Consider the following 18,493-nt stretch of genomic DNA (forward strand, 5'->3'; position numbering starts at 1 on the left):
ATCCAGAACTATATGGAATTAGAATAAGTCGTTTAAAAAGAAAAACAGCAGCTGAGCAACCTGTGAGAAAATAAGGATGCAAATGAATCTGTTTATTTAACAGATTAATTGGTTTTGTGACAGAAGATGTGTGTCAAAGGTTAAGTACTTTTGAAAAAGTCTTGTCAGTTTATTTTTTATTTATTTTTAAAGTCACGGTGTGTTCTTGAATTCTGTCTTCAAGTTACTGCTTGACATTCAATTTAAGCTAAGAGGAAATATTAGCCCGTAATATTCATTAACATAATGGTAACACATTTGGCTGTATTAGTAACATTTAAATGTCTCTTCAAATGATATGAAATGAGATTTATTGTCTTATTAACATTTCCTATTTCAAGATTGGTGAAGATAGTGAATGTGGACAGTTCTCAATGGTATAACAAAATGGTTGTGGAAATTGGGTGCCCTCAATTGCATAATAATTCCAGAAAGTTGGAATTTCCCAAATGTTAGTGGTCCTTTTGCTTTGTTTTGTTTAAGAAAAATATGATGAATGAAATGCACTGTATTGTTCAATGTTGAAAAAAAAAAAAAATTTGATGGCAGTAAATTATAGCCTGCAATTGTGGCTTAAGAAAGTATGCCTGTCTTGGGTGCTGAAGCGCAGTGTTTTGGAAGCGCCGGTTTGTTTTGGGAGTTCGGGCTGGGATTAGGGAGTTGTGTCAGCCAGTTGCGCTGGCCGCTCAGCTGCAGGCAGGGTGTGTCTCTCCAGCCATGTAGAAACGACTCGGATTTCCCCGCTTCCAGAGGACACCGGCCATAAATTAGAGCAAGCAGTAGCAAATTTATTATTTGGTCGGTCAAATGCGAACAAGCGTCTCCAATTTCAAGACAAATGAAACCCAATCTGGGAATTGTTTTTTGGAGTGACCGCGAGTGGCGGCGATGGTGTTAAAGGGGAGAGGCCCCAGAGATCAATCTCGAGGGGAAGTCCGCATCTGACAGAAAAGATCTTTATCCATTCACATCCCACATTTGCGATTAATGAGCTGAAGAAGAAGAACACAACAATGCAATGGTTTCACAAGATTTATTGTTATATTTTTTACCATATCAAACCACAGACACACTTTCAAATGTCCCCCTGATTTGGAATGAATTAATTACAAAAAAAAAATGTTCCAGGTAAATAGAAAGTTTTAGTTATGCTTTCCACAGAAGAAAATATCTATTTTATACTGATAATCCAAGTGAATTGTATTTTTTTTTTTTTTCCATGAAACCGAAGTGGAAATGTTTAACTGGTAAAACTGTTTTGTGGAGAATTGTTTGGGTAGGCGTCTGTTTTCCCTTGTTATTTTGTGTTCTTTCCCATTTCCTGTGATTAACCAGCACTATTTATTTATATTTATTGTCAGTGTGGCTGAACTGAGTTAAAGACCTCTTTGAACAAACATACCAGAGCGGTTTTGATGATATCTCTGTCACTTTTTCCCCCTGTCTCACTCCTCTGAGATAAGATGTGGCTACACAGCTAAGGAAACCGATAGTTAGATTACAAGTTCTGTTAAAAATGAAAGAATATGAATGGTCTCCATAAAAGCAATATAATATCCATGGGGCATGACACCATCAGAGAGTAATGGCGCAGTAGGCAGCAGGCTGAATGGTGAGTTTTGTTCTTGTTTTTCTTTTTTAGACATTTGAAAAGGGAAAGTGATTCAGCTTGGTTTCTGGGCTTTGTTTCTAGGGTCACATTCATTTGCTCCAAAACCCGACAATCCATTTATTTTCAGTGCAGCTTGGTCAAAATGAGTTAGTGCCTAATATTTTTACTGGACCTAAAAGACGTCCAGGTGCGACCAAGTGTTATTTGGCATCCTTTCCAGCTCCGCTTTTGTTACGGTGTTTACATTCTCTGACGGCATCCAAGCTTCAAGGTAGTCTTGCAGATTTAATTTCACACCGTATGCCCTAGTATCCCAAAACTTGATCTGCTGATTTCGGGTTATGCACACAAAAACTGCAAACACTTTTACCAGCTGTATTCCTCAGCTTTTTCCATGTTTCCAGACAACAGGTACAGCACTCGGGTTTTCATTTTTATGTCGTACTGTATTCTTTATTTCCCCTTTAACACAAATTGAATAGATGTGTTTATGGGAGGCGCCGCTGAGGGGAAGTGAATAAAGAGAAGGGAGAGGAAAGAAGAAAAAAAAGACGCCGTTGTTACTCTTGAAAAGCTTCCAATCCCATACATACCAGCGCCTGTCCAGATGCCGAGCTGGATCAGAAAATGCTGTGGAGGCTTTTGCGAAAGGAGCGTGTAGCAGACAATGGGAATAACATTCAGGGAGCCCAGTGTCAGGGAGGAAAAGTAAAAAAGAAAAAGTGTCCCTTGTTTTCTCCACTACATAAGCACAACAAATGATGTGAATTATTTAGCTCCGTGAAAGCGTACTATTGTTAGTAGTGGTGGCGGTTGCACTGTGGTGTCACAGCAGAGATGCGTTTGCCCTGCTGCCTGATTCAATGAAACATCAAAGAGATCACAAAACAATCTGTTTTAAACAAGGGGATGGGGTTGGGGGGTGTTTATGGGCAGGGTGGCAGGGCCGGCACTGAGAGCTTCCCTTAAGAATGTTAAAGTGGACATTTCCTTTTATTGCCTTTATTTGCAGAAGGCCGGGTCAAAGGGGTCCGAGTTAATATTTAGCACAGATTTTCTGAAATATAATTATAGAACAAAGAGGCTCAGAGAGGGGGAAGATGTGCTGTTTCAGCAGGTAATCCTCCAATGAAAACCACCGCAACAAAATGCATCATTTAGTTATATAAGGAATGTGGGTCACTTCAGTTGCAAACATTGCATTGTGATGTCATTTACCGTTTTCCTTGCCTTTTACAATTGTCATCCTGCTGATTTGCTAATCGGGGTCATATCGTCTGCGTTTTCATTTCCTGCTTTTCCCCTTTTTAATATTATGGACAATGAGATAAAGCATAAATAAAACATGGTATTGAATTTGCTATGGATAGCGCCGTGCGGATATTTCTTAATGGCAAGACAATGGAGTGTAACAAATGTATTATTTGAATTATTGATGAGTCCCTTTGTGTGGCTATTGTCATAAAAAATGTATCTGAGTTTTTAGTTAAAGCAAACTGGAGGAGTAACAATGCACTACTTGTTTAACACAAAGAGGTTGCACAACACTGTACTACTGGGAGGGCTTCTCTCTAGGTGTAACATTAAGAAAAAAACATGTTTTGGAAGTGCCTTCACAATATCAGGCTCAAAGGTTTCTTCCCCGTCTTCTTGGAAAATAATTTGTATTTTACTTGATTGTTATGTCCTTCTTCGGAAACTGAAACCGTCCATGCCGATCAGAGTTATTTCCTGCAAATAAAACAGATTAAAAAAACAACGCGCTAGAGTAATATAAAGTGTCGTCAATAAAAATATAATTTGTATTATTTACAAGTGAAGCGGCACTAGGAGAATTGCAGAGACAGAAATAACTTTGAAGTGCCGCTGGAGGCGAGGCAGGCCTGTCGGCGTGTCTGAGGGCGATGCTCGGCGTGAGGGCGAGGGGATCGGCTCCCTGGCTCCAAGGCAGCCTGGCACCCATCATTAGACAGGCAGTCTGAGTCCATGATGACATGATATAACCAGGTTTTAGGATTCATCAGCCTGAGTAATGGTGGGCCGTGCCTGCCAAGTGTCATTTTTCCCATTCGCTTCCCCTCTTGATGCGTCTGAATGCATCGACTCCAGCTACTTCCTAGTGTCTTTGTTTTTTTATTTTTTGGGGGCTTTTAATATCATACGGGTGATTAGTTGTTTAAATTGTTTGTAGGAAAAACCACAACAAAACAAAACAAAAAAAGCCACAACAACAACAGCAACACTAGAGGAGTCTATATTTGGTGCGTTTGTGTTCCTGTTTGCATTGTTTTTGTAGTGAAGAATATAAATAAGTACGTAAATCAAACAACCTCTGTGAGTTTTTGATGTGGATGTTGCATTTAAATGCAAAACAACTGTCGCAGCTTTGCTTTTTTTTTTTTTTTTCTTGGGAGTGCTTCACCTTCCGCAAGTGTTATTTTTGGTTAGTCTTTATTTGAGGGCTTTTTATCAGTATTTTGTTTCCTGGAGAATGCATAGATGATTCACCAGCATCTTTCCTTTCTTCCTTTCTTTTTTCTTTCTCCTCAGTTTTTGCTTTAGTTATAGGTATAGCCTTTACATTAATGTTAATTTACAATGATGCTATAGGAGTGCTTAGCAACAAAGCCAAAAGTAAATCGAGTGCAGGCCGGTTTAGACAGGAAAACCTATACTTTATATTAAAACAAAAACAAGAGTGGTTTTAAATGTTAATTTAGTAAATTGCAGCAGCAATTGTATATTCTTCAATATTTTGCATTTATCCATTTTGGCATGAAAATGTAGACCTCCTGTGTACATTTTTTTTTTTTAACTGCAGTGGATTTTTTGTAAAAATATGACCTTATCATTATGCATTAATAGCTAGTTATACATTAAAACTGTTTCCACCATCATTATTTGTAAACCCTTTCTTCAGTTCCACAGTAAATGTTAATAGGTGGTTATGTCTTTTGTTTAATTTTGTATTTTTAAAAAAAAAATTATAATCCATAGAAGAAAATGTGAACCTTTTCAACTATTATTGTTGTTCTTATTGTTAGTGATGAACACCTACATAGTATATATTATTTTAATGTGCCAACATGAAAAATCCAATCTTTACTAATTGGCTAGAGACCTTTGAATTGCTCTTACTTGACATGAAGACAACAGAGATTTTAACACTGCTAATCGTATAATAATAGCAGTTATATTGTGGTTTAGATTACTTACCGCTTCCAAACTATTTGAAGTATGAACAGCTTCATTTTTCGCCCTCCAGTAAAGAGGCAAAGACAAATACAGATAAGAGGAACGTGACCCAGTATTCACCTCTTTTTGTGAAGCCGTCCAATCCTATGAGTGCAGTGTTGCAGTGACAGACTGGATGCTTAGGTGATTTAGACAGTAATCTTATTTTCCCATAAGCACTTCTCACAGTTCTGGTGACAATCCACATCGTCTCTCATCCTGCAGTCCTTATCAGCTTCTGTAAATGTTTACAAGACAATGAACGAGGGGAACAGGCATCCTTGGCCTTTTTTGATGGTGTGCTGTTGTTAGTCCTCTCTGTCGGGATATAAATTGGGTTGGGCTGCAGTGAGAGGGGAAGGGAGTTTCGTTTGAAGAGAAAATAACTTGTGGGGAATTTACAAACTGATCTATGTCTCCCACAAACGGAAGGCATCAGTATAATGCAGCTTTTGTTAATTCGAAAACTGATGCTAAATAGCCAGAATGGTTATCATAAATATGATATCAAAAACAAACATTTGAGCTATTAATGGGAATTTGCTCTTTTCTGATTTATTTTGTTTTACCAGCATCTACTGGTACAACATTTGCTGAATTTAAAACAAATAAATGCATACATATCAGACAGGGGAGGTGATGTTTTATTTCATTAACCCGAAAACTCCTCTCTGAGCTTCAAATGATTTAGGTGAGGCGTCCTAGCCTGTGCCAGTTAGTAATGTGGGTGGAATTTTCTCCACACAGCAAGACTAATACAAATATTTTTATGTAAAACAACATTTAAAAATGAGTAAAATCTGCAGTACTGAAGTTAACATGCTGACTGTTAAACCTGTAGAAAAAAGGAGGGGGTGGTGGGTAGCAAAGAAATTAAAGTAGCACAATTATCAGAACAGAGAATTGGAAAAAGCGAAAGTTTTACTAATAAACATGTGAAAAGCACCCTAGGGCTCCTTAACATTTACTACTCGGCTGTCTGGTTTAATGCATTTGTGTTCCCAGGACATCATAGGTAGATTTTATTAATTCTCACTGGCAGCAGTTAATGAAACTTTCGCTTTTCTCGCCTTGATACTTTGATTTGTTTTAAAACCCCTCTTTAATGGATGTGTGCAAATTATCATATGTACAACAGACGAAGAGAGCAATCAATTAAGCTTTTCTCTCCATTTTTTTTTCCCTCTTCCCGTTTTCCTCCAAACCTCCCTCCGAATCAGGAGTTCATGCATGCAAATTCTTGCACATACGACTGCGACAGGGGATTTGTGAATCCTTGGAAGATTAAGTGCCCAGATTAGTCTTATCTGACCGCTGTCTGCTTTCTATTTGACCAGGTAGACCTAAGCTGAATTCGGGGTGGAGTTTCCAGTGAGCTAGACTGCTTTGGACACAGAATGCCTGAAGTATGGATGTGAAAGAACGCAGGCCTTATTGCTCCCTGACAAAGAGCAGGCGAGACAAAGAGCGTCGCTACACCAACTCCTCCGTGGATAGTGAGGAGTGCAGAGTGCCTACCCAAAAATCCTACAGCTCCAGCGAGACACTGAAGGCTTTCGATCATGACTCTTCTCGCCTGCTGTACGGAAACAGAGTAAAAGAAATGGTGCACAGAGAGGCAGACGAGTACACCAGGCAAGGTGAGTGGAAGAGAAAAAAGTTTTAAATGGTGTAAAAAATGATGATGAAATGCATGGTGCTGGGTGGTCACCCCAGGTCTGTTTGATCTTGCTGTCATTCTTTTTTCCCCCCATTTTAGTTTGTTTTGGTGTAGTGGGGGGTTTCAGGTTCAATTTGATTGAAAGATTCAACCTTATTTTAGGCTATTGATAAAAGGTTTACAAAGGAATTATTTCACGACAGATCAAATTGAAGGGCTAACAGTGAGCTTTTTGTACAAGTTTTTAATGATAGAATGATACATCCCCCCTGCATCTAGAAATATTGATATTAATTTTTATTTTTCTATGACTTTATGATTATGAATAACAGAAAATGCATTTATTATTTAAAACAGAATAGCCCTTGGTTGTCCATTCCTATGAAATTCAACTCCACCACCTCTCCAAATTGCCCACAAAATTAAAAACATAATTAATAAACCATATTAATTTGAAACTGGATGCAATTAACATTTAATGAGCAAATAACAGATAATGGGGTTATGTAATTATCAGCTTTACATTAAGTACTAAAACTTATCTGTTTTTCATTCAAAGTTAATAGTGTGATTAAAACGCCAGTTAATGATTTGTTAGTACATATTTTATATACAGTAAGAAAGTTGATTTTCGTTCATTACTGATTTATTGATTGTTCACAAACTCCAATTAACACTTCATAAATATTTGATGGAAAAAACATAATTACTTAATTATCTTATCATGAAAAAATTTATTGAATGTTAATTGGTGTTCATTTAAAATTAATAGAATTTTAATTAAACAGCAGTCACTATCTTATTGTATGGTAATTGCATGTCATCTGAAGCAAGTCAATGCTGTTTTTGGGCTTCCTCCATCATACTAACAACGATGTCTGTTTTTTGCACAGTTTTTCAGTGTTTGGCTTAATAAAATCTTAGTTTTATCAACAGTAATAATGCATTCAGACATGACCCAGAGAAAATTACTTTAGAAACTGGGGTTATTTTGTTTATTACCAGTAATTGTATAGCACTGTGGAGTTGATATAATTAATTCAAGTGCTATCATGTTCCAGTACTGAAATCAAAACTTTCTACTAGATTAATTATGACAAAATAACCCGTAGAAAGTTGTGGATAAATGCTTACTAGTTTAACTAGTTTAACCAACATAATATTTGGATAATTACATTTTAATTACATTGAGCATTCCACATATCGTCCGTTTAAACATCACTTTCAGTGTAGTAGAGAAAGAAATGTTTATACAAAAATCTGATTCTAAAACTCCATTGACAGATGACAAAAACATAACGTGAACATAACAGGGTCAAATATGTAGCCGAACAAAAACTATAGAGGTTGGATTTTGCTGAACTCCGTTTCAGGTCACCAATATTTGAATCTATTAATATTTCAATGTATGCATGTTAGGGAAATTGAACCTGGGTTCTAGAACTTGGGTTTCTGTATACACATATATTCTTGGACACTTATCTGTACTTTCTATTTTGTTTATGTATTTATTTTTATTTAATTTAATGAGCATTGACTACTCAAGGCATTTCTGTACTTAGCTGCATAATGAACACAGTACTTAACCTTCTTTTCCTCTGATACACCACATTCTCTGTCAAATGCTTTCTCTTTCATACTTCAAAGTGTATGATTTCTGTTCCAATGTAACTATATAACTATATATATATATACATATACAATAGTAAATAAGAGTACTTGCAGGGAATGAAACAGGAGTGTTTGTTGTCTGTTTTTGAAATGCTGCATTACATATACAAACTGCATGTGCGAGCTTCAACTCAGGGAAAAGAGTGCATCGAAGTGTTTTGTTAATTGGATTAGGGCTATATCTTAAAGTATCCACATGAAAAGCACCACATTGTTGACTGTGTTCACAATGTATAATTATAACTGGAATCAATCATGGATAGCTGGCATGAATGCTTTCCAGACATGATTGAGAATAGCCACATAGCTGTAAGATATTTTGCCAAGCAGAACATACTTGTGCGGCCCAGAGGAAATGAAACAAAAGTTTATTAGAAACATATACTTACTACAGTATGTAAATAGGTTTCTTTAGCACTGTTTAGTCTAGGCAGTATTAAAGATTAACCAGCTGATGCATTTTTAAGTGTAGTATTTGCAATTACAAAAATGTAACATTTTTGGTTGCGTTTAATAGTAGTTTAGGAAATCATATTTTAATAATTCATGCTTTTGAACAAACACATTTTTATATTTTAAGCTGAAAGATTCATGCATTAGGTGTTTAAATGAAGCAATATATTTATCTAAATCAAATGTCTGCCTATATTAATATAATGTATAATGTAGTTGTACATTTTTTAAGATTGATATCTACAATATATAATAATAATCAAGCAGATCGATTCTAGCACCGGCATAATGCCTGCAGTTATATGTATAATAATTGTATTTACTAATTTAGAATTGGAATTTTACATAACAAAGTGTTGAAAATTATTTTACAGGGATCAATATAATTAATATTAATATTTTAGTCTATTTTATTTTCTTAGTTTCTTTGTGTGCATCTCCTAAAAGAGGTAATGTGGCAAAGTACAATAATCTCAACAATTTAAACAACTTGCTTCTGAAAAAAATTAAATAATTTTAAAATATGATTGCATAGCTCTAGTTCTAGCTCTATACATATATTCATTTTACATAGAAATGTCATAAATGCAGAAGAAAGCATTTAATGTCAGTATTATTTGGAAATAGAACAACAAAACTGATCTTTACTTTTATATATGTATATTTTTTATATCTATAATATATATGTTTTAAAACAATGGAATGGTAGGTGGAAATTAGCTCTTTTGTTTGTGGGGTGGGGACTGGTTTAACATCAAGCTAAACTGATAATTGCTGAGAATTGCCTTCCGCTTAACTAGTTTTACTGTGGCCAACTCTGAAATAATAAATAATTTACTGTCATTTAGAGAGCACACATTGCATATGTACTCATACACACAATTTATTGATTGGGTTATTTATTTTTCTTCAGTCAGAATTTCACACACCAACTTTCAAGTTTTTATTAATTTTTGTATTAATGCTTGCAGCATTAATTTTTATTTTTTGACCATTTAATATCTTTAATTTAGTGGAACAAGTTCTGTGTCTGAAGGAATTCAATTGTTCAAAGAGTATGTTTAAATTCTCTTAAGTTGATCTTGGAAAAATTAAAATGAATGTTTTAAGGAATTTTATTAGTTGTTTTTTTGTTTTTTGTTTTATTTGAGACGTATATTTAAACATATATATCTTCTAGTCTTTCAAAGTTGTCACTTGCCTAAAATGTCCCTTTTGTTAATTCCATATTTGATAAATTGAAAGTGTCACATATAATTAAATATGAAAACAAATTGTGAGTATAATGTGTGATTTTTTAATTATAATTATTATTATTATTATTATTAGGTTGGATCTAAATAAAATCTTAAATAGAGGAAATGTTTATACATTATATTAAATTAATATTCCAAATTCATTCAGTATTGTTTTTCTCATATGCAATTTAACAAAAATCCCATCCTAAAACACATTCTGCACCTTTGTTTACTTGTTTCTTTTCCAGCAGATAGATGTATGGAAACCTCCCCTCCCTCCCCTGTGTTATTATGCATCAATGAAACATTGTTTCTAGAGCCAGACGTGTTGTCATAAAACCTCAGCTTGCTACTGTTGTGATGTATTTAAGACTTTTGTTTGTGAAAACGTTTTAAAATCTGTAATTAATTTACTCATTAAATTATTCTTAGATTTACAAAGAGTAAAAAACATAAATCAACAGTATTCATGGGTCCTTTTGTTATAACAATTTACCACAATTAATTACATATCAAACATGGTATGGTATATCTTTACATAGAACATATAATTAAGACATTACTTAATGGCTAGTCTATAACAAGTGATTCAGAAAAATAAAGATCAAATTGAGATGTGCTTTTCTTTTAGCTTTCTATTATCTATTGAAGCACTTCTGCATGATTCTGACATGAACACTTGCTTTTGGCATGTTGTGAACAGTTTATGCTTTTCTTATTATGTGTTAATGTTGGTTTGGTATCCCCCTTTTTCTAAGTTAGACTTAAAAGCATGACTATGAGGTGCTGAAAATACATTCTCAAAAATGTTACTTGGCACCAGACTTACAGTTGCATTATGCCGAGTATAAAACGTGCCTCAGCTCATTGTTGGACGTAGACAGACAAAATTACCACCTCTGAGTGCGGTTATTTGTACAGTGCCTTCCCTCTCTACAGCTTCTCTCCTCACCTCGGTGAAGAATCACTACAGAGGAATGCTGTTTACAGAAACACCATTTTAGGTTTTGGGTTCAGTTTAGCAAAGATAATCCTTTAAAAGACAGGCCTATCAATTTTCGCCTGAGCCTAAAGCGAGAATCTTTTCATTGTGTAAACGCTTTGTGCAGAAGAATGTACCCCAACCCCATTTACCTGTCAGACTTTATTTTCCTAACACCTGAGAGGCTGTGATAGTCACTTAAAGTGCTAACAAAACAGACCTGAGTGCGCCATGTGTAGGGATGGGAATGTAAGAGGAGAAACAAAAGGAAGTTCTCAGGCATAACGCATGGAAACCTTGGCAAACACACCCCAGGTGATATCTGGGGAGGGAAATCGCACTCCAAAAATTAACCGTCTGTTTTAACATGCGAGGTTTTCAATAAAACAAGCAAGAAGAAACTGACATTTTCTTCATGTTGATGTGTGTTTGTTTTTTCTCTGAAACAGGGCAGAATTTTACCCTTAGGCAGCTGGGGATTTGTGAACCAGCCACCCGAAGAGGCCTGGCTTTCTGTGCGGAGATGGGGCTCCCCCATCGTGGGTACTCGGTTGGCGCAGGGTCAGACGTTGACACCGAGAACGAAGGAGTCATGTCTCCGGAGCACGCCATGCGACTGTGGGGTCGTGGGGTCAAGTCCGGGCGCAGCTCTTGCCTGTCAAGTCGCTCCAATTCGGCCCTCACCCTGACCGACACAGAACACGAGAATAAGTCTGACAGCGAGAATGGTGAGTCTAGCTTCCCCTTTTATCTTTTAATCCCGCTTCAGCCTCGCTGGCATGTCAGTGTTTGTTCAGATATCTATAGCCCCAACATGTCACATTCAAGAAAATGGTAATTGCCAATGAATCGGTATTTACCTTTAAGTAGATACGCCGTGTGTGCCTGTCCCTAATGCGCCATGTATAAAAGGAATAAGCTCGTGCATCCTCATCTAAAAGGAGTGAAAGTTGATTGCAAAGGGTTCTCCCCCACACTTTTTGTGCAGAAGTTGTCATTGACAGGCAAGGTTAAAAAGGTAGAGCCACTGTTCGGGGATTAATGTGAGTTTGATGGCTTGGCTCTGAAGAAGCGAACGCAAGATCTCTGTAAAACTGTGTCACCTGTTCTTCTCTACAGGGGGATGCAAAGCAAAGTTTTGTTCAAGTTTTCCCTTGGGCTAGACCACAATCAAAAGCTATCTTTGTGAGTTTTGCACTCCTAGATTTTGCCTAGAAATTTTGGGCTGCCGAGACGGATGAGTGAGCGTGCACAATGCTTGATTAACAGAGTTCAGTGGTTTGAAGTGCAAATTTGATCATGCTTGAAACATAGAGGGATGCTGTTTGCGACTGGGATATCGTGGCAGAAGTGTGTGAAATGTACACCGTGCTTTAGGGAGAAGAGCTATATTGGTTAGTGGGCTGTGCATAGTGTTCTTGATCAGGAAAACTCTCTCTTATTTCCCGTGCCTTTTTTGATTGGCATTTGAAGTTGTGCATGTTTGAAAAACTCTGCTTGCTGTGTGAGTGCTGTTCAGTGCAACTTCCAGCCAAGACAATTCTGCGTTTTTATTATTATTATTTTATTTTTTTACTCTGTTTCTTTTTCTGTTTCTTCTGTATTTTGGTGAACAAACTCCTCTAACCTTAGATTGAATTTGTAAATCTGTCCAAAGTTTGGAAGAAAGCATAGGCCTTGTGAACCAGCTCTGCAGGCAGCGCTCTTTTAGCAGTTGGTTTCTCATGTTACCTCATTCCTTAACACTGAATATTTACGAAAAATGAGATTATGCCAGAAATAATCTCTGGAAGTATTTTGATCCTATGTATATATTATTTTTATTATTTTATTTGGCTGGCATCATTTTTTTCCAATCTCACATTCTATAAGGGCCTTTAAAAAATGCCATGCTAAGCTGTGGAGCTGTGTAAGAAAACACAGTGTGCCATACAAAATCAAAGAGCTATACAGAGAAATAAAACAGATCACAGTACAGCAATATAGTAAGTGAGGTTAACTTGCATAGCAGAGCAAAAAATACAACAGAGGTGCTTGTGACCTGATATTCTGCACTAGTGATTTTAAACTTCTTGATTTTTTTTTTATATTAAAACATTCCTGAGGAAAGAAATGCAAGACAAATAAACAAGACAAGTTTTGTCTGAGTTTCTGTATTTGTTTAAGGATCCAGTTTGCGAGCGAATTGATCTTATTTGAAAAAAGATTTTGAACGAGTCTTCAGACACTCAGCTTGGACAGTATCTTAAGACGTAAGCAGCTCTGGGGGTTTTCGCAGTCAAGCCTGCCTGGAGACAGCGCAGACTCTGTCGTGTGAGGGTGGAAGTGAATCATTGGAATCAAAGCACTGCATCTTAAAATATGTATCATTTGCTAAATCATTTTCATAAGTTACAAATCTGCTTCGGAGTGTGGGGTAGGAATGCACAGGCAAAACAGATGATGTAAATCAACGAGGGAGCTGAGAAATTATTTTGGTGGTTGTTAATTCATTAATTTGTATCCAGTAGGCTAGCACACCCTTCAGGCATATAGTATATTAAGAAAGCTGGAGGACTTCTTCAAAGAAATGTTACATTTTGTACTCCAGGTACACTGAATGCTCTTTAGGAGCCCATGCTAATGCCAGTTGCTTTGAGAGTTTTTTGTTTTGTTTTTGTTTTTCTCTCTATTGTCAGTAGTACTTTAAGATAAGCATGCATCAAAAGTGATGATGTGTGCTATTTTTTAAGGCCTTGAAAAAAGTAATATCAGTAACATTGTTTTATATTAATTAATGATGTTGAGGAAATAAAATGCTGAATGTGCTCTTCTTATTTGTTGTAATTATAATTTGAGTAGTATTTTAAAAACACATGATTTCAGGTGCTCAGAAGCCAAGGGACTCCATTTCAAACACTAATGTCTCCTTAGAGACTCACGGTTTTCTTATTATTGCAAATTAATATTGTTAATTACATTACAAAAGAGTTTGTGGTGCAGATTTCCAACATTTTTATTACTGCTTTTCAACAAAATGGGTTACATTGGCTTTTGTCTCATTTTTAAACTTTATTTGTGGAATAACTTGTTTTATCTGAATACATGTATAATTATATAATCTCGAATGTTGACTGAGATCCTACGTATATTTCAAACCGATCCAAGTGTGATTGCGGAAGTGTGGTTTTTAAATCCATAGCCATAAATAGGCATTTTTGCAAAGCAGAATTTACATTTACATTTACATTTCTCAGGTGCCAGGTATGGAAATTAGTGGCTAAATCTGATTTGTTCAGACTTTTTGTAAAAAATGTATTCTGACTGAAGCAAATTTCTTTTCCTTGTGCATAGTTGCAGAAAATCATTGATTTTTGCTGAACTGGTTTGATAGCTGAATCAATCCTTTATCTCTATTCTAGCAGCTTTCATTGAGCTACCAGCAAAAACAAACAGGAGCTTTTCTCATAGTTAATCATTATTTGTGGCTCTATCAAACTCATTGATTTATGCAAGAGATAATCAGCTTACTTTTGTTGAGAATAGATTTTTCTGAAATTAGCCATATAAAATGTTTGCCTTCCTGTTCCCATGTGCTAGACGTCTCTATAGCAAGACTGTCACTTAGCCGTGTAATCCTAGCAGACTCGGAAAGGGGACAGATTATTGCACATCCATCTTTCCCGCACACTCGTTTAACACATTTAAGATGAGACCTTTTCCTTTTCTTTTTTCAAACTGACCCCATTAACTCCTCCAGACTCTTTGCTAATGATCAGCACTAGTGAACATCTGATCAGCTTTAAAGCACACAGAGGATACTGAGACACAGCTGTCCGAAATCAAAAGTGGTACAAGTCGTTTTTCCCCTGCAAAAATCTGTTGTCTTTTTCCTAATCTGCCTGGTGGTCAGGAGGCACAGGTATCAGTTATACAAAGTGCCAGTGCTTGTTGCTGAAGTGTGTTAATTCCCGGTTGAAGAGTTTAAGTGCAGATTTCAACACCTGTCCTGTCTTAAGGGCTCATGGTGTTATATGTCCTGGTGGCAGCCCTACTCTATACAGCAGTCCATCCAAAAGCAGCGTTTGGAGACATTAAAGTGATGAGCAATTACTTTCAGGTTTTTTCCAAGTTCTTTGCCATCTCACCTAAAATTAGCCAATGTTTACATGACTAAACCATTGGCCTCTGCTGAGTAGTATTAAAGATCAAAGCAGACAAAGTAATTGTATTTGGAAAGCTTGGGTAATGTAAACCAGCCATCACCGAAGACCGAATCTGGCATTTCTTGCCATCTAAAGCAGCTATTAAATAACGTTGTGATGAGGGGGCGCTCTGGATGAGGTTTTTTTTTTTTTTTTTGATCTTATCCATTAACTGGAGAACTTTACACAAACACTGATGTAAATCACATGTAAAGTGTTTTTGGCAAATCATTTATCGGCCTTAAATTCCAGTAATGGAGACAGTAAACTGAGGTCATCCCAGTTCAGCGTGCCTTTGTGTGCCAGTGAAGATTCGAGCCTGCCTGCCTGCCTGCCACAAAGGGGCCGTGCTCATTTTACGGTGTCTACGAGACAAGAGACGCACACCGGCCCCGCTTCTCCCATCGGCTATTAAGAGAATTGCCCAGATCTTCCTTCCCAACCTGACAGGCTGATTGGAAAGCATTCCTGTCCCAGGGGGGCGGAGGAAGTTGAGAATCAAAGAAAAGTGCTTTAACCACATGCCTGCTTCCACAGAGCTGTGTTTGGGGATGAAAGCGGCACCGAGCATATAAAACATTAGCTGGCAACACTGCAGAGGAAAGAGCAAATCTGTGCCAGCTTTATCCATCTTTTATTACCAAACGGTGTTATTGACGAGAATAAGGATGATCATAATTATAATAAGATAATTAATTAATTGTATCACAATGAACAGAAACGCAGTCGTGATAACGGCACTGCTCGGCAGAGTCACTCTCAGCCATGTTCGTACAGTATGTGTGACGCCTGCTCCTTGTCATCTGCGTTGCCTTGAATCACTCATTTCAAAAGCACACTGCTGTGTACTGACCTGTTTAAAACCCCCCAGTGACGGATTCCTTTGGAGTCTTTTCATACATGTCTGGAGGGCTGCAGTCGATTGGGGTCTTGTTAGCGGGGTTCCCTACTGTGACTTTTATCCTGTTTTTTTTTTTTTCCTTTTTCTGTTTTTTTTTCTCCTTCCCTCCTCTTTTTAATTATTAAAATATACAATACATGGAAAAGTATCAAGCCTGCTGAGATATAACATTTTGGTTGCAAGGGCCCTCCTATCAATCGTATTGAATGGAACCCAAATCCTGTCCCCTCTCTTGTTTTTTAATTAAGATCCAGGCTAACAGCGGAGGCCCCAATTATCAGTAATATCAAATCTCCCTGACATATTTCATCTCAAGCTTGTAAAGATCTCGGCCTGTTCAGTCAATATTAATGCATTATTGAAAGTCTCAGATAAAGAACTTATATTCTGCATTCTGAATTACACGATACAATAAATACAGCATAAACTTCCTTTTAATTACATTTTCTTAGTGTTATTTCAACAACAAAAGGCATATCCTCTAATATTCCTTTATGGTAGATGTAAGCTGTTACAAAGAGGTGATCAGTATTTTATTAGGCTGCTTATCAATCTCATATTATCCTGCTGTCATATAAATAAACCTAAAACAAGTTTTGTGATTAATGTTTTCTTTTAGGAACGAACAGGAAGCTGTGCTGTTTAAAGGGAAAATATTAGCAGGCATGTTCATATACAACAATATAGAGCACAATCAAATTCTCTGAGATAACTTCTACTGTTTCTTGTCAATGTAACTATGTACCACCGATGTTCCAGCTGCAAAGGTTTTCGTTGGTGGCATTGTTTTTTTTTTATATAAATATAATTTTGTTTGATCAAAATGTTGCATTTTTCCCGAGCAAAGGAAGCAGCACAGCACAGTAAAGGATAAAACCCCCAGTTAAAAGTCAAGTGTCTCTTCTTAATTGGATAAAGCAATATGTGTCACTAACAACATAAATCCTGTAAATATCTTAAAAGCTTAACCAGCTGTTTAACAAGTTATCCTTGGCGATTAGTGTCAGGCAGGAATTTGTTACAGAGAAGTCACTGGGACATGCAGGCAGTCTACAATCACGCCTCGTGGACTAACTAGAATGGAAATAAAGTGCATGAGAACATATTAGTCCTTTAAGTGACATCAGTTTTGTTTTCCTTATTTTATTTTCACCTTCACTGTTGCATGGACCAAACTTGCACTTCTGTTCTCTGAGTCTGCAGCCGGTTCCTGGCAAAGCCTCCATATGGGGCAGCGTAGGAGTGTGGGTGTGCTGGGATATTTATACAGGGATCATGTGGGATCAGCCCACTCGCGGTATGTGGGGTTCGTGGCAGGTGACTGAGCACACAGCGGCTGAGCGCTGATGACTGGACTACCGCACGGTCACACCTGGTGTAAAACTGTGCCCTCTGCCTGATATATAGAGATCTTCAAAGAGGGTCTTCTGACCAGCTGTGCTAATGGTCATGTATTTAAAGTGGGCAGTGGTTTTATGGAGGACACAAAGATGGAAACCCATTCAGAGGATCATGATTCTGCCCTGATATGGGTAGCTGCCTGCCATGATCCTTACTGTGGGATACCCTGAACTGAAGATATCCAAAAGACCCACATCAACTAGTGTCCTGTCTGCATTGCTACATTACTGTTATTCTGTAATACGTGTACCATGTATTTTAATGGATGGATTTAATGGTATCAATCTGAGAGAATCAGCAAACTATGTTCTTTGAAGCGGGCAGGTGTCAAACATTGGATAAGTGATGGCATTTCAAACGTAATACTCAATAACTTGAGAGCTCAAAGACAAATATTGAAACAATTCAGGGGTTCAATATATTGAAAACAGAAAAGAAATTAAAAAATGGTGTGCATCCTCTTCTGAATATTGTTCCTCCTTACACTGGCTGACGAAACCTTTGTCTTTCCTCCTTTGACATAAGGACAGCATCTGAAAGTGCTGTACACTGATTTTTCTCTTCTTTGTTGGAAGTAATTAGATTGTGTGTGTTTATGAGCGCATGTGTGTAAGCGTGCACGTGTGTGTGTATTTGTGTGTGTGTGTGTGTGTGCACGTGCACAATTTACTTCTCATGCATACAGTGTAACAGTCAATCATCAGGTAACAAGAGCGGCAGCTGTTCTCCTATTGTAATCAAGTAATCACTGGTCTAATTAAATTACAGATACATAAGGAAAAAACTAAAATGGAATTATCAATCAAGTAGCTGTTCGACTTCTCAACACATTGTGCTTACTGTAATGCGAGTCCGGGTGATTAGAAAGGCTCCACAAACAGGCGAGCGTGCCTGAAATATTGGCTTGTAATGAATTCCTGATTTCATTCCCAATATTGTGTCAGGAGAGCAAGCAGGCAGTATTGTCACCAGGAACATGATAAACAGCAGCAAACTTCATTAGTTGGGGGGGGGTTAGCACCTTAAAATACTGCAATGGAAATGGCAGCTCCAGCAACACTTGATTCACTTTGTAAAAGCTGCAGGTGCAGGGGAGGGGAAAACCAAACAGGACAGCA

General features: G+C 37.1%; 1 protein-coding gene across 8 annotated transcripts in view; it reads left to right on the top strand.

The window, feature by feature from the left end:
• The window catches only part of LOC136764272 (teneurin-3), a 267,776-nt gene that overhangs the window by 67,218 nt on the left and 182,065 nt on the right, over positions 1 to 18,493 (top strand). For all 8 annotated transcript variants that reach the window (XM_066718152.1, XM_066718154.1, XM_066718155.1 and 5 more), the window contains 2 exons: positions 6,223 to 6,525; positions 11,339 to 11,617. In XM_066718152.1, the coding sequence (XP_066574249.1) occupies positions 6,294 to 6,525; positions 11,339 to 11,617 (511 nt within the window). In that variant the 5' untranslated portion in view covers positions 6,223 to 6,293. The remainder of the gene's footprint in view (positions 1 to 6,222; positions 6,526 to 11,338; positions 11,618 to 18,493) is intronic.

The sequence above is a fragment of the Amia ocellicauda genome, chromosome 12 (assembly GCF_036373705.1).
Source record: "Amia ocellicauda isolate fAmiCal2 chromosome 12, fAmiCal2.hap1, whole genome shotgun sequence".
Lineage (NCBI taxonomy): Eukaryota > Metazoa > Chordata > Actinopteri > Amiiformes > Amiidae > Amia > Amia ocellicauda.